At 33.3% G+C, this 12,768-nt stretch overlaps 1 protein-coding gene across 15 annotated transcripts in view; it reads left to right on the forward strand.

Annotated features, from left to right (window-relative positions):
- The window catches only part of PCDH15 (protocadherin related 15), a 590,647-nt gene that overhangs the window by 559,810 nt on the left and 18,069 nt on the right, over nucleotides 1-12,768 (forward strand). For 7 of the 15 annotated variants that reach the window (XM_054728735.1, XM_054728734.1, XM_054728731.1 and 4 more), the window contains 5 exons: nucleotides 633-809; nucleotides 5,563-5,781; nucleotides 8,884-8,892; nucleotides 9,729-9,881; nucleotides 12,003-12,008. In XM_054728735.1, the coding sequence (XP_054584710.1) occupies nucleotides 633-809; nucleotides 5,563-5,781; nucleotides 8,884-8,892; nucleotides 9,729-9,881; nucleotides 12,003-12,008 (564 nt within the window). The remainder of the gene's footprint in view (nucleotides 1-632; nucleotides 810-5,562; nucleotides 5,782-8,883; nucleotides 8,893-9,728; nucleotides 9,882-12,002; nucleotides 12,009-12,768) is intronic. The other 8 variants (XM_054728732.1, XM_054728733.1, XM_028127589.2 and 5 more) reach the window with 3 other exon arrangements.

The raw sequence follows: 12,768 nt of genomic DNA on the forward strand, positions 1-12,768 counted from the left end.
GAATATTACTGATTTCATACCCAATGATATATCTTTTAGTTGTTTATATTCACCTAAACAGCTTCTGATATTTCCATGCAATATTTTTATCTTAACCTGGTAAACTTGCCTTAGCAACATAGCTCTACATTCTCCCATTCCTATAATCCCCTAAGGATCTTCATACCCCTAGGAACAAAGGTATCCTAGTCCTGCACTTTAGCATATAGCTATGTGCTCTATATCACAAAATCCTATGGGAAGTGTAGTTTACCACATTAACCATATGAACTCAGGAGTTCTAAGACCCCATGGCTCCTATAAAGCATAGACAGCTTTATTTGTACAACACAGTTGGCATTTTCCATGAGCTAAGTAAAAGCTCAAATGGTATCATAAATTCAAAAAGCCAAGACTTAAATAGGACATGGTTGGTGACCTCCTTCTATCTTACTTGGCTTCCAGCATCATTGTGAATTAAATGCTGAAAAAATATAGAGAATTTTTTTTCAAGGGTTCATATTCAGTAAACATTAGCAAAAAACTAGGCTGTCATCATTTTTCATTTACTAAATGTCATTTCAAGTTGAGAGTTAATTTTCCCCCCAGAAAGCCTATCAGAATGTCATGTGCATACTCTGTTTGATTGATAGGATTTTGGATCGCTATGTTCAGGAGCAAATTCCTGGTGCCAAAGTTGTGGTGGAGTCCATTGGTGCTCGCCGGCACGGAGATGCCTTTTCTCTAGAAGATTACAGCAAGTGCGACTTGACCGTCTATGCAATCGACCCTCAAACCAATAGAGCCATCGACAGAAAAGAGCTTTTTAAGTAAGTAATTTTATTGTCGGTAATAGTTTTCTAGTTACAATATCATCCATAGATAATCCTGATTTAAAGCTATGAGTATAAGTATTTAAAGTTTAAAACCCACCAAAATTTTGTTGAAAGTGAAGTCTAAGCAAAAATATTCCAAGACACAATACCTAGGGTCCTCACACCTGGAAGTTTTCAGGTCTAAGCGTGGGATAGAGTGACTACAGAGGGTCTTTTTTTAATTTTGGCATCAGAAGGTCCATTATACTTATGAACAAGTGGTCGTTTATTGAGATCAGTGCACATCAGCTCCCACTCTTGCTCCAATACCCCGGATGTTTAGGAAGCAAGTACAGATTCTTTCTTAAAGAGGCAATTTGCCTTCAACATTATCAGTAGGTTTACATTTTAAGAACAAATCTTGCTTTCTTCAAGATCTTAACTGAATCAGCAAAAATTAGTATCTGATTTTTCCCTTGACTTGAGGTGGGGGGTTAATTACTTCCATCTAAGGCCATACCCTATGTTATATTTTACCCTGATGTGAACTTGAATATTTGAGTTATATATCCTAAAAACAAAGAAAATATGATATCTGAAACAAAATGCTACTACATATTCTTCCTTGGAAGTTATTACAGAACAGTTTAATTTTTTAATGTTAGCTTCTGCTTTAATCTAGTGACACCTAGTGTCCAACAGATTCTTAAAATGTAGTTCTTACCTAAATTGAAACACATTTTTAGTTGAAAAAAATATATTGATATATGACCATATGTATATATTCACTTATTTTATGTCTGTGTGTCCATAAATACACACGTTTCAATATTCATAATTTCAGAATTTATTTTTCTTTATATATACTAAATAACAGATACAGAAATATCTAGATATACAAATTTGCATATATATTCATATGTAGGTGAATTTATTTAGTAAATATCCATTTGTTTATTAAAACACATAAATTTAAAAATTAAGATGGTATTAAGTCACTATTTCATTGTTTCTAAAATAGGTGCAATGAAACATTGTTGATGAACAGATTTAAAATAAACTACATTCAGAACAGATTATATTAGTTTAAAATAAAACTAATTATTTTAAAAGAGCACATATAGTTTTAGCTTGTGTACCTTTTTTTAAAAAAAATATATTTTATTGATTTTTTACAGAGAGGAAGAGAGAGGGATAGAGAATTAGAAACATCAATGAGAGAGAAACATCGACCAGCTGCCTCTTGCACACCCCCTACTGGGGATGTGCCCGCAACCAAGGTACATGCCCTTGACTGGAATCGAACCTGGGACCTTCCAGTCCACAGGCCAACGCTCTATCCACTGAGCCAAACCGGTTTCGGCTTGTGTACCTTTCTTATACACCCAGACGGTTTAGCACTAATCTCTCCAGATGGTAAATGAAAGATGAAGAAGATAGAGAAAGCCTGTGTATTCTACAAACCATGTTTAAAATGTAGTGTTTAACCGTACTTATACTTTATAATAGAATCTATCAAACTCTGATAAAGCTTCTTTCAGCTTCCTGAATCCAGAAAAAATAACCTTAAATTTAGAATACTGAAAATTCAATTAGATGAAAAACTAATTATTAGAATCTAGTTAAAATAATTTTGTATTCTACAGTGGTCTACCTGACTTGCTTTATTAAGCAAATCAACCTTATCCAAGTGGAATGTGTGTGGGCAGATGTGTTAACCATTGTCCATTCTATAAACCTGTTTTAGGGACCCAGATTGTGTATCTACTAGGGAAATAGGCAGCTGCCCTCTACTGTTTAGGTGTGAGTTTCTGTGAAGTACAGAGTACCTTCTCCTCACCTTCTCTTTTATTTCTGTATCAAACATGTACATTACAACACCAGCAGCATCATGGTAAAATGCAGGGTAGACTGCTGGTGAACACAAGGTACTTTGAAAGTTGTGTCCCATGCAAGTAAATGGAGAAGGAATACATGTTGGTACATGATCCATCAGTTGACTGAGTCAGAAGACTTGCAATTTGGTTTAGGGATTTATCTCATCTTAGGAACAGAGCAGTGATCAATTAATATAGGCAAGATCCTGGGATGAGATGTGTTTGCCTCACCCTTTTAAGCAGCAACTCAGTAAATTGGATGAGAATAAAGAGAATGTCACATTTCTTCATGTTGTTGAATTTGACAGATCTACTTACTTTCTAGGATGAGTAAGCAGAGGGGAAAATGGAATCAGTAATAAATGCTGAAAAGCAAATAATATACTGATGACTCGGAGACTATATATCTCTGGAAATATTCTCCTACTGGAACCATTGGAAATAATTTAACATTTTTAGTGGAAAGCAAGATGGTAGGAGATTGTGAAATGGTGTATGTATTTTACATGCCCTGAACCCTTCCCCTCTTTCAACTAAAAGAACTGCAGGAAAGAATGAAGAGAATCTATCCTCTCCAACAACAGGCCATGTGGAGTATGCCATTCCTCCGCTCACACTGACTGGGTTTGGGTTAGCACACATTCCAGGGAGAACCAATTCAATTATTTATTCAGAGATTAATGTAGTTTTAGGAGATAGTAGAATTCTTAGTCCTGAAATCAGAAGAAAAGTATAAAACAAAAGCCTGAAATTTCTTGGGGCTAATTTTCCCACTTCAGGGTGAAAATCTAAAATCCACTGAGAGTCTGGATTCAACGTTGCTAGAAAAGAAAAATAATCTGAAAAATAATTTGGCAGCGGGAAGTATATACATGAGAAGTTCATAGCATATTAACAACAAGATAAGAAAAGATATACAAATCATGAAGAGATAAGAATCTATTTAGAGGTCAATTAAGATACAACCTGATGATTGCAGGTACCCTTGAAGTAAAAATTGCAGTAGTTATCACAGAATTAAAAACTGAAAATACAACTAAGAGATTTTATTCTAGTACAAGTAAAATCAATGAAAAGGCTCTCAAGTGTCCTTTAAAAGTAAAACAATTGAAACAGAAATAAAAATTACTGATTATAAAGGAATAAAATTAGATAAGCCTTACACCTGCATGTAAAATATCAAAGAAAAATCAAATTTATAAAATTTTAAGGAAAAATATTAATTCAAGAATATTTTACCTAGGCAAGTTGTTTTGCATGTATAAAGCAAAAATAAAAATATTGTAAATCAGATATGGGTTCAACAATCAATTCTTCTCGTAAAAAAATTAAAAATTTACCTAAATTGGTAAATAAACCAAAATAAATATCTCAAAAAATGAGCTGTTTTAGTGTAAAAAGACTGAGATCTCCCTTTAGGTGATTGGATATTAAATCAGGTATCCAAAAGAATTGTTATTTCTCAATGGATTCTGCACAATAGGGGTACAATTTTCTTTGCAGTTAATGGTCTTACTCTCCTTCTGAAATTTCCGTTTCTAATAAATATAGTATTTCCTTTGAAATAACTCTAGGTCTATACTTTATTTGGAATTTATTAGTACTTTCTCTGATAAATGGTTGAAACAAAAAGTTTTAGCATTCCATCCTATTCTAGTACTTGGAGCAATAGTTTAACCTTTATTATATTATTTTAGCATGTATAAAAATAACCTAGGTAAATTGCTATAGAGTATATTGTTTATCTACAAAAAAATTCCTAGTTGCTTTATATTATAGTAAGGAAATAAATAAAAATAGGTGTAGCTTAAAACTAAAATTGAATTATCTAATCCACTACATTTATTAAGTAGGGAAGACTAATAAGCTACCCAGTGGAATTCATATGTGATGGCAGCCATCTATTTTTTTCTATATGGAATCTTTCTGAGCAATGTATTAACTAGATTTAAAATCAGCAAAATCACTCAGAAAATTAGAATAAAATGTGTCAAAAAGTATAAAATGTACAAGTTTGACGTCTTTGATTACCATTTAATAGTGAAATGTGAACCCATTTTCATTTCTTTTTTCACATTTCAAACCAAAGTATGCTATTTTGATATTAAGAAATATATTTCTAAATTAATATGTTTGCTTTGCATATTCTATGTAGAATCACAATTATATAAAAATATTTATTAATACTTATAAAAAAGGTTAGGTTTGAGTATACCAAAATGTTAGCTGTGGTTGTCTTTGCATTGTGGGCATATGAACAGTGTTGCTTTTTGAAATATTTTGTGTTTTCCAATGTTCTATAGTAAGATAGTTGACCTTTATTAATAAAAATAATCAAAAAGAAAAATACCTAAGATGTTATTAAGGATACAAATGTTGCATTAATATTATAGGACTTATAAGAGACTTTTTTTAATGTTCTCCAGGAATTTTGGTGGGGCAAAAGACAGAACAGCTTATTTATTACAATACTAGAGGCCCGATGCACGAAATTCATGCAAGAGTAGGCCTTCCTTCCCCTGGCTGCCGGCACCGGCTTCCCTTGCAGCCCGGCTTCGTCCAGAAGGATGTCTGGTCTAATTAGTATATTATGCTTTTATTATTATAGATTCCACCAGAATAACATAATAATGTGAATAATCTCAACATAGTGATATTAAGTTCAACGATATTGATAATGACTTTTCCCAAGCCTGTAAGCATATTAAGGGTCATTGTTATTAATAATGTTGATGCGTAGACATGTAGTTACTCTTTATTTCTCTTGCTTTTTATATGTTTTTTTTTTTAATTCATAAGACTCTGAGTTTATGTTTCATTTAAAATATTAGAAGATTTGCAAAAGATTTAATTTTAATATTATTTATTTTACTATTTATTTAACAATAAAGATTCTTGGATGGCAAACTGCTCGATATCAATAAAGACTTTCAACCGCATTATGGGGAAGGAGGACGCATTCTGGAGATCCGGACGCCAGAGGCAGTGACCAGCATTAAGAAGCGAGGAGAAAGTCTGGGCTACACAGAAGGGGCCTTGCTGGCTCTGGCCTTCATCATTATCCTCTGCTGTATCCCTGCCGTCTTGGTGGTTTTGGTCAGCTACAGACAGTAAGTATTCATGGATGCTCAATGTTCGGTGAGAATATTGGGAAATGGGTTAAGAAGAGAGGTAGCCCTGTGGGTGCCACAAAATAAAAATAAGTAAAAAAGAATAATACGTCATATAAATTGCTGTTGTAACACTTAAGAAATAATGGTAGAACTGCTATTCATCATTTAAAATACCTACAGGGAAAGTTCTTACATATTATTTTACCATTGTCTTTGTTCTCTAACACTGAGAATTTTCTTTTGAGTTAAATAAGAAAAGATCATTCCAATCTTAAAGTTAAAAAGTATGCTCTACATCAAGCTGCTATAGGACTATTGTCAATCACAAAAGTAATGTGAAGAGCAAATATAACACTTAGGTTGATATACGTATTGGAGTTCCATGCCTCCTTAACAAATCAATTGTTATGCCATATTTAAAGCCAATGAAACACTTAATACTGGATAAATTATTTTAAATTATTTAGCTATCAACCAAATGTTAATAGTCATGTTAAATGTAGTTTACATTGTAGCTACCCTGTTTTATTCCACTATTTCCAAAAGAACTTTGTTATATCCTACTAGCAATATTATCATTGAGAAAATTTTATTTGACACACTGTGCAGTGATCAAAAACTGGATATTAAACTCAGTGTCTGAAATTAAAAAAAAATTAAGATGCCTAACATTTGTACCACATTTAATAATTGCATATATGTACCACATCTTCTTTATTCAATCACTTATTAAAGGTTTCCATATCTAGGCCATTGTGAATAACACTGCAGTGAATATAGAGATGCATATATGTTCGTGAATAAATGTTTTCAAATTTTTCAGATACAAACCAGAATAGGGTTTGCTGGGTCATAGGGTACCTCTATTCTTAATTGGTTTAGGAACTTCCAAAGCGGTTGTACCAGTTTACACTCCCACCAGGGTTCCTTTTTCTCCACACCCTCTCCAACACTTACTGTTGTCCTGTTGAATAGCCATTCTAAGAGGTGTGAGATGGTATCTCATTGTAGTTTTGATTTGCATTTCCCTAATAGATAGTGAAGTTGACCATCTTTTTTATGTATCTGTTGGCTAATTGTATATAGTTTTGGGAGAAGTGTCTGTTCAAGTCCTCTGTCCATTTTTTAATTAGATTTAGTGTTTGTTGAGTTGTATGAGTTCTTTTATATATTTTGGATATCAGCGCCTGGTTGGAGTTGTTGCTTGCCTTTTTGTTTTATTGGAAGTTTCTTTTGCTATGCAGCAGCTTTTTAGTTTGATATAATCCCATTCATTTTCTTCCCTTGCCTTTGGGGTCAAATTCATAAAGTCTTTCTAAGATCAATATTTATAAGTTTAGTATCCCATGTTTCCTTCTAATAACTTATTCAGATCTTATATAAAGGTCTTTGATACATTTTGGATTGACTTTTGTACATGGGGACAAACTGTAGTCTAGTTTCGCTTTTTTGCATGTGGCTTTCCAATTTTCCCAGCACTATTTACTAAAGAGGCTTTCTTTTTTCCGTTGTATTTTTGGCTTGTCAAAAGTTATTTGCCCATATACATAGGTGCTTTATTTCTGGCTTATTATGGGTAAAATACTTGTTTTGTTCATTGCTTTTGCTTCTGAGTTCATTAAACTGCCCATCTGTGTAGGGTTGTTTTGGTTTGTTTGCTTTTTGCATCTCGTTTAGTTTTTTCAGACTCAATATTAAGTTATTTGTCATTTAAAGCCCGTATTTCCATGTGTTTAATTTTCTGGAGATTTTTCATTTTCTTAATGAGTTGCCTCGTTCCTTTGGTTATGCATGGTTTTTGATGGGTTCCTTCTCTATCTAGACACCTATGTCTGAGTGGCATTTCTCTAGTAGACTGATGAGAAGTCTATTTTTTTCAGTAGATGTTGTTGAACCACATGTTTATGCTCTTCTCTGCCTGTTCAGATCTCTGTCAAATGGTGGAAAATGACATGTGTTCCCTGGGGAGATGGGCGCCTCTCCTGAGATAGTCACCCAGGTCTTAGGGACCCAGGGGAATGCAGTGGGTGATGGGGGTCCAAGTGCTTTCTCTTGTAGCCAGATACTGCTGGCAGCGCAGCCATTATGTGTGGGTATGGATGGGGGAACCCAGCACCTCCTTTGTTGCTTTTCCTTCCTAGCAGTGGCAATGAACGAACACCTGTGTCATCCCCCTGTTCCTCCATCAGAGCCTGGAATGAGTTGTAGGTTGTGCCCTTCGCTCAGGGAAAGTGTTTCTGTAGTACCAGTTCTGGTGTTGGCAGATAATGTGCCCTGCCACCTGACACAAAGGGTGAAGGGAGGTGGCCAGGCTCCATAGCTTTGTTTTTCTGTCTGGAATGCCACTTTCAGACAACTGTGGCCACACCTTTGTGCTTCCTCTCTGCCTGGGTCACGAGGCTCAGCTGCAGCGAGCACTGTCCACTCCTGTAGGAATGCTCACCAAATCTCTTTGCTCTCCCCAGCTGAAGGGGAGGGCCAGCAACAACCTGATTCCACCCCTCTCCAGGCCCAGCCTCAGTGAGCTCCATGCTGCAGGGCTGCATCCATGGCTCCTTGAGCCCCTCTCCCTTGCTGCCTCTCTAGTTCACCCCCATTTGCGCACCTTTATGTTTCAATATGCAGATCTCTCAAGGGTTTGTGTGTTGAGCAGGGAATTCTTTGTTGAAACTTAATGGGGAGAGACAAAGGGGATCCCTCACACCATTATTCCTCTGGCTTCACTCCTCTATTCCTTTCACTCTTCAAGCACAGTAAACCAAGGAGCTGATTATAAAGATAACATTTTTAATATTTCCCTATCCAAGTTGAAATTCACAAACCCATATTTTAATACAATTTTTCTTATTCAATTTAGTTCATTTCTTTGTTTTGTCTAATAAATATTTTAACAGTTTATATGACTATGACAGTAATATTAAAGTGCTCACCATTTTCACTTTCTGAATTGAAAGTTTCTGTACTATGTCATTAAATCTGTCAGAGTCTGACCAGTAAATTATTCATAATTTAGAATAAATCAAATATTAGAATATTATGAATGCAATATTTTTAATGTAACTTTCTCTTTTTCTTCTTATCCATTGCTTTCCCAAACAGGTTTAAAGTGTAAGTATGATGACTAATATATTGCTCATAATTTTATATAATATGAAAAGAGAAGCCCCAGAGAATACTTTTAAAGTAGTCAACCTTCCCCAAACCATATTTTATTTGTCTGCTTTGTATTTGCAGTAGGTATATGATTTTTAGTTCAAATTTCCTTGTGGTTTGTATACGTAGAATTGAGCTGGTTTTACACAATTAGATGTATCTGGAGGAAATGTGAAAAAGAGTTTGCTCGGATAGCTTCTACCCTTGAGATCTTGGTTTTGAGGAAGAAATTAGGAATCAGTGTGCAGGACGGTAAAAAAGAACAGCCTTGCTCTAATGCAAGAATGACAGGCTTTCCTAGGTAACTAAAGGAATAAGAGCTAGCCAAATCTCCCTCCTACACAGCCTCTGTAAACTAATGTCAGAAATATTTCAAATAATTTTAAATAAAATTATTCTTAAATAGGTGAAAGATAAAACACAATTATATATCTTCTATCTGCCTCACATTATGAAAGATCCAAACAACTACCAATTGTCAATCACATTCTTATAAATGTTTTGCTCTCTCCCTTTAATATTATCATTTAACTTTACAGATATTTCAAATGAATTCTACCTGTTATCAAGGGGTAAATATTTTCCAGAACTCTGAGGGAGTATTTGTGAATATCCTGTGGGGATACTTTTGTAATTATATCCGTTTGTAAGTTCAAAGACTTGTATAAAAGTTTTGTTTCGTTTTACTGGGTAGTTTCTCTGATAACTGTACATTATTGTTAAAAGTCAGCCTATTGCTAAGCATATGATTTCTAAAATAGTTTTACAAAAACATGCTTACTTTACTAAAGACGCCAAGCCGAGTGCACCAAGACAGCACGCCTCCAAGCTGCTGCCGCCGCGATGCCCCCTCCCAAGCCAGCAGCTCCTGCCCCAGCGGCCGCCCCTCCAGCACCGCCACCTCCGGGTGCACATCTCTATGAAGAAGTTGGGGACAGCACAATGTAAGTAGAACTTTCAGGGCCTTTTAGAAGTAAATGCGTTCTGACTGATTCGGTGTGGTGAGTATTTAGTTTCAATTTGATGTGAAAAATGCAATTTGCAGTCTACTTTCTTAGATTTTTTTTTTAAATCAGAAAATTGTTAAGAACCCGAGAAGTTAAAACACAAATAACCAAAGGATATTTTTAAAAACAGAGAAAAAAAATATTCAATATGAGGAGTCATTTCCAGACAAAAAGCTTGAGCATTATATTTAGTCTCAAATTGATCCTGAAAGAAGAGTTTGTCATAGAAAATGAGAATACAGCACTGTCATAATATAGTAATTCCTTACTTGGCATCAAAAGCCAACTCCTGCTTGGTAACATAAAACAATTCTATTGTCTAAAGCAGGCGTCCTCAAACTACGGCCCGCGGGCCACATGCGGGTGTTTTTGCCGTTTTTTTTTTAAACTATAGTCCGGCCCTCCAATGGTCTGCGGGACAGTGAACTGGCCCCCTGTTTAAAAAGTGTGAGGACCCCTGGTCTAAAGTCATAGACTTTTTGAACATACTATTTTACAATTGATAAAATGGAATAGCTGAAATCTGAATTAAAGTAAATAATTAAATATTCAAATCACTTTTAGAAGATTATTTTATCATATTCTTCTCAAAAGAGACTACTGTAATAGGTTAATATTTCCTCTATACTATTTGGAAACGCTAAGCAATATTAAATCATTATTTTTGAAAGAGACTTTTAAATTCTTTTTAAAAGACTGGAGATTTTTAACTTGACTATATTTTTAAAATTCAAGGGTAACTTTCTGGATGCAAAATAACTAAGGATATTATAAAATGTTGAATATGATAAAATTAAATCCAGAAAACCTTTTATTAACTGGAATTGGTTCAAGTTGAGGTTCTTAAACACATTCTACTGTTATATTTTTAGCATTTACTAGTAGGAATAAAGCAAGCCTCAAATATTGTAAAACTTACCTTTCAATGGGGAAACCATTTTTAAACATTTAACATCAATATTATTTGCTATATTAATACAATTTCACAAGGTTATATTAAGAATAGTTTTTAAAATGTTAACTGTATTAATGTTGTATAATGCTAAAATTAAAACATTTTAATGCTTATTTCTAAAATAATATTAGAGGAGTTATGCCTTAAATATATTTTGTTTTCTAAGTTGAAAACAATGGTCTCATTGGTGAATTTAGGAATTGAGCCAATATGATTTGATTAACCATCTTTTTCTAGCAAAAATGTTTAGAAACTAAAAAAAAAGATTGAGGTATAAACTTAAGTGTGTTTTATATGAAATTAATAAGGGGTATATATCAATTTTTTATTTAACAAAAGCAGATATACAGTAATATCATCTGAAATCAATATAGTTTAATGGTGATAATTTTCAAATAGCAGCACTTAAGGGCTGTTTTTATTTGAAAAATTATATTAGAGGATTTTACTATTCTAATATATATTTATTGAAGTATTTTAAGTTCTACAATTTAATTATCTTTAACCAATTTTTAAATTATCTAAACTTTTTATAGGGATTCTAATCATAAGTTACTAGAAAAATGAATTATAGACAAATGTTTTTAAAACTATCAAAGGTAATTTCCTAGAAAAACTTCAAGAAGTAATAACTTCATGTAGATTCAATAATTACTCTGTAATAGTCATTAAGAGTATAGTATTTGCATACTTACTTTCTTCCAAAAAATTCTGCGTCTTATTTATAAATCAGTGTGGACCTATTATTCAGGTAGAACATAGATGCAATTTTTAGAATCTCATTTAAATTTTCTGTTTTAGGAGTGAAATTATTCATGTTTAATAGAAGTGAATTTTACCTATGTTTACAAGATAGCTAGATATACTTTTATATGATAAGATAACCAAGTAAATGCCATATGATTTTACCTAAAACATTACATATTATTCTAATGAATAAATACAAAGAAAATAGAAAAACATGCATTTTCTTTTTTGGGTATACTTATTAAGTGCTTAAGTCTAGTTCCTGTTAGTATTTTCATAATCATTTCAAATTAACTATAGTTAAAACTTCTTTTTTTCTGTCACATGTTTTCTCTTTCTTACCTGTGGATACATAGGCATGAGTAAGTAAATAATATTATTCTAATTCAAAGGCATTAAAAAAGGATGCAATCAAATAGATCAAGTACTGTTTTATTCTGTCAACAGTAACCTTCATCTTTTACTGTGGAGACATTTTCTTTTAAATACAAGTCATATCTTTCACACCTCATTCACTTTTGATATCTTAAAATCTCATGAGTTTAAAGATACCAAAAGTAGTGTTTCACTGATAGTACCTGTGTCTACTAAGAGGAGTTTCAAAGTTCTTGCTTTTCATTTATATATTTTATCTTTCAATCAAGTGATATCACTATATAGATAATTGTTTCCAAGAAAAATTAATCCAAGAACAGATCTACACAAAAACATCTACTATATAATGTCAAACCCATTTTTAAAAAAGGACTTTAAGTGTTTCCTGTCAATCTATGTTGTCTGCACTTTCCAAATTATTCAGGTGGTCCTGGTACCCTGAGTCCACTTGTGAGAATCCTTCCTTGCAGCTTGTATCTTTCTTTACAAAGTGTCACAATAACAACCTTGGCTTTATATATCATTTTATTGATTCACCTGTCATCTTAATTTTTCAGTGTGGCTATCTATTTTATTTTATTCAAAATATTTCCCTTTTAACTTCTTTTATGTGGGGAAATAGTAAGCAATAACAAAAATAAATCTGTCACTCTGAACTTTCGAGCAAAGGGTCCCAATGTTCTCATCCAAGTGCCCTTTGATTTATTCAGTTTTATTTATGATGAACAGCACTATGACTCAGTTCCA

The sequence above is a fragment of the Eptesicus fuscus genome, chromosome 17, assembly GCF_027574615.1.
Source record: "Eptesicus fuscus isolate TK198812 chromosome 17, DD_ASM_mEF_20220401, whole genome shotgun sequence".
NCBI lineage: Eukaryota > Metazoa > Chordata > Mammalia > Chiroptera > Vespertilionidae > Eptesicus > Eptesicus fuscus.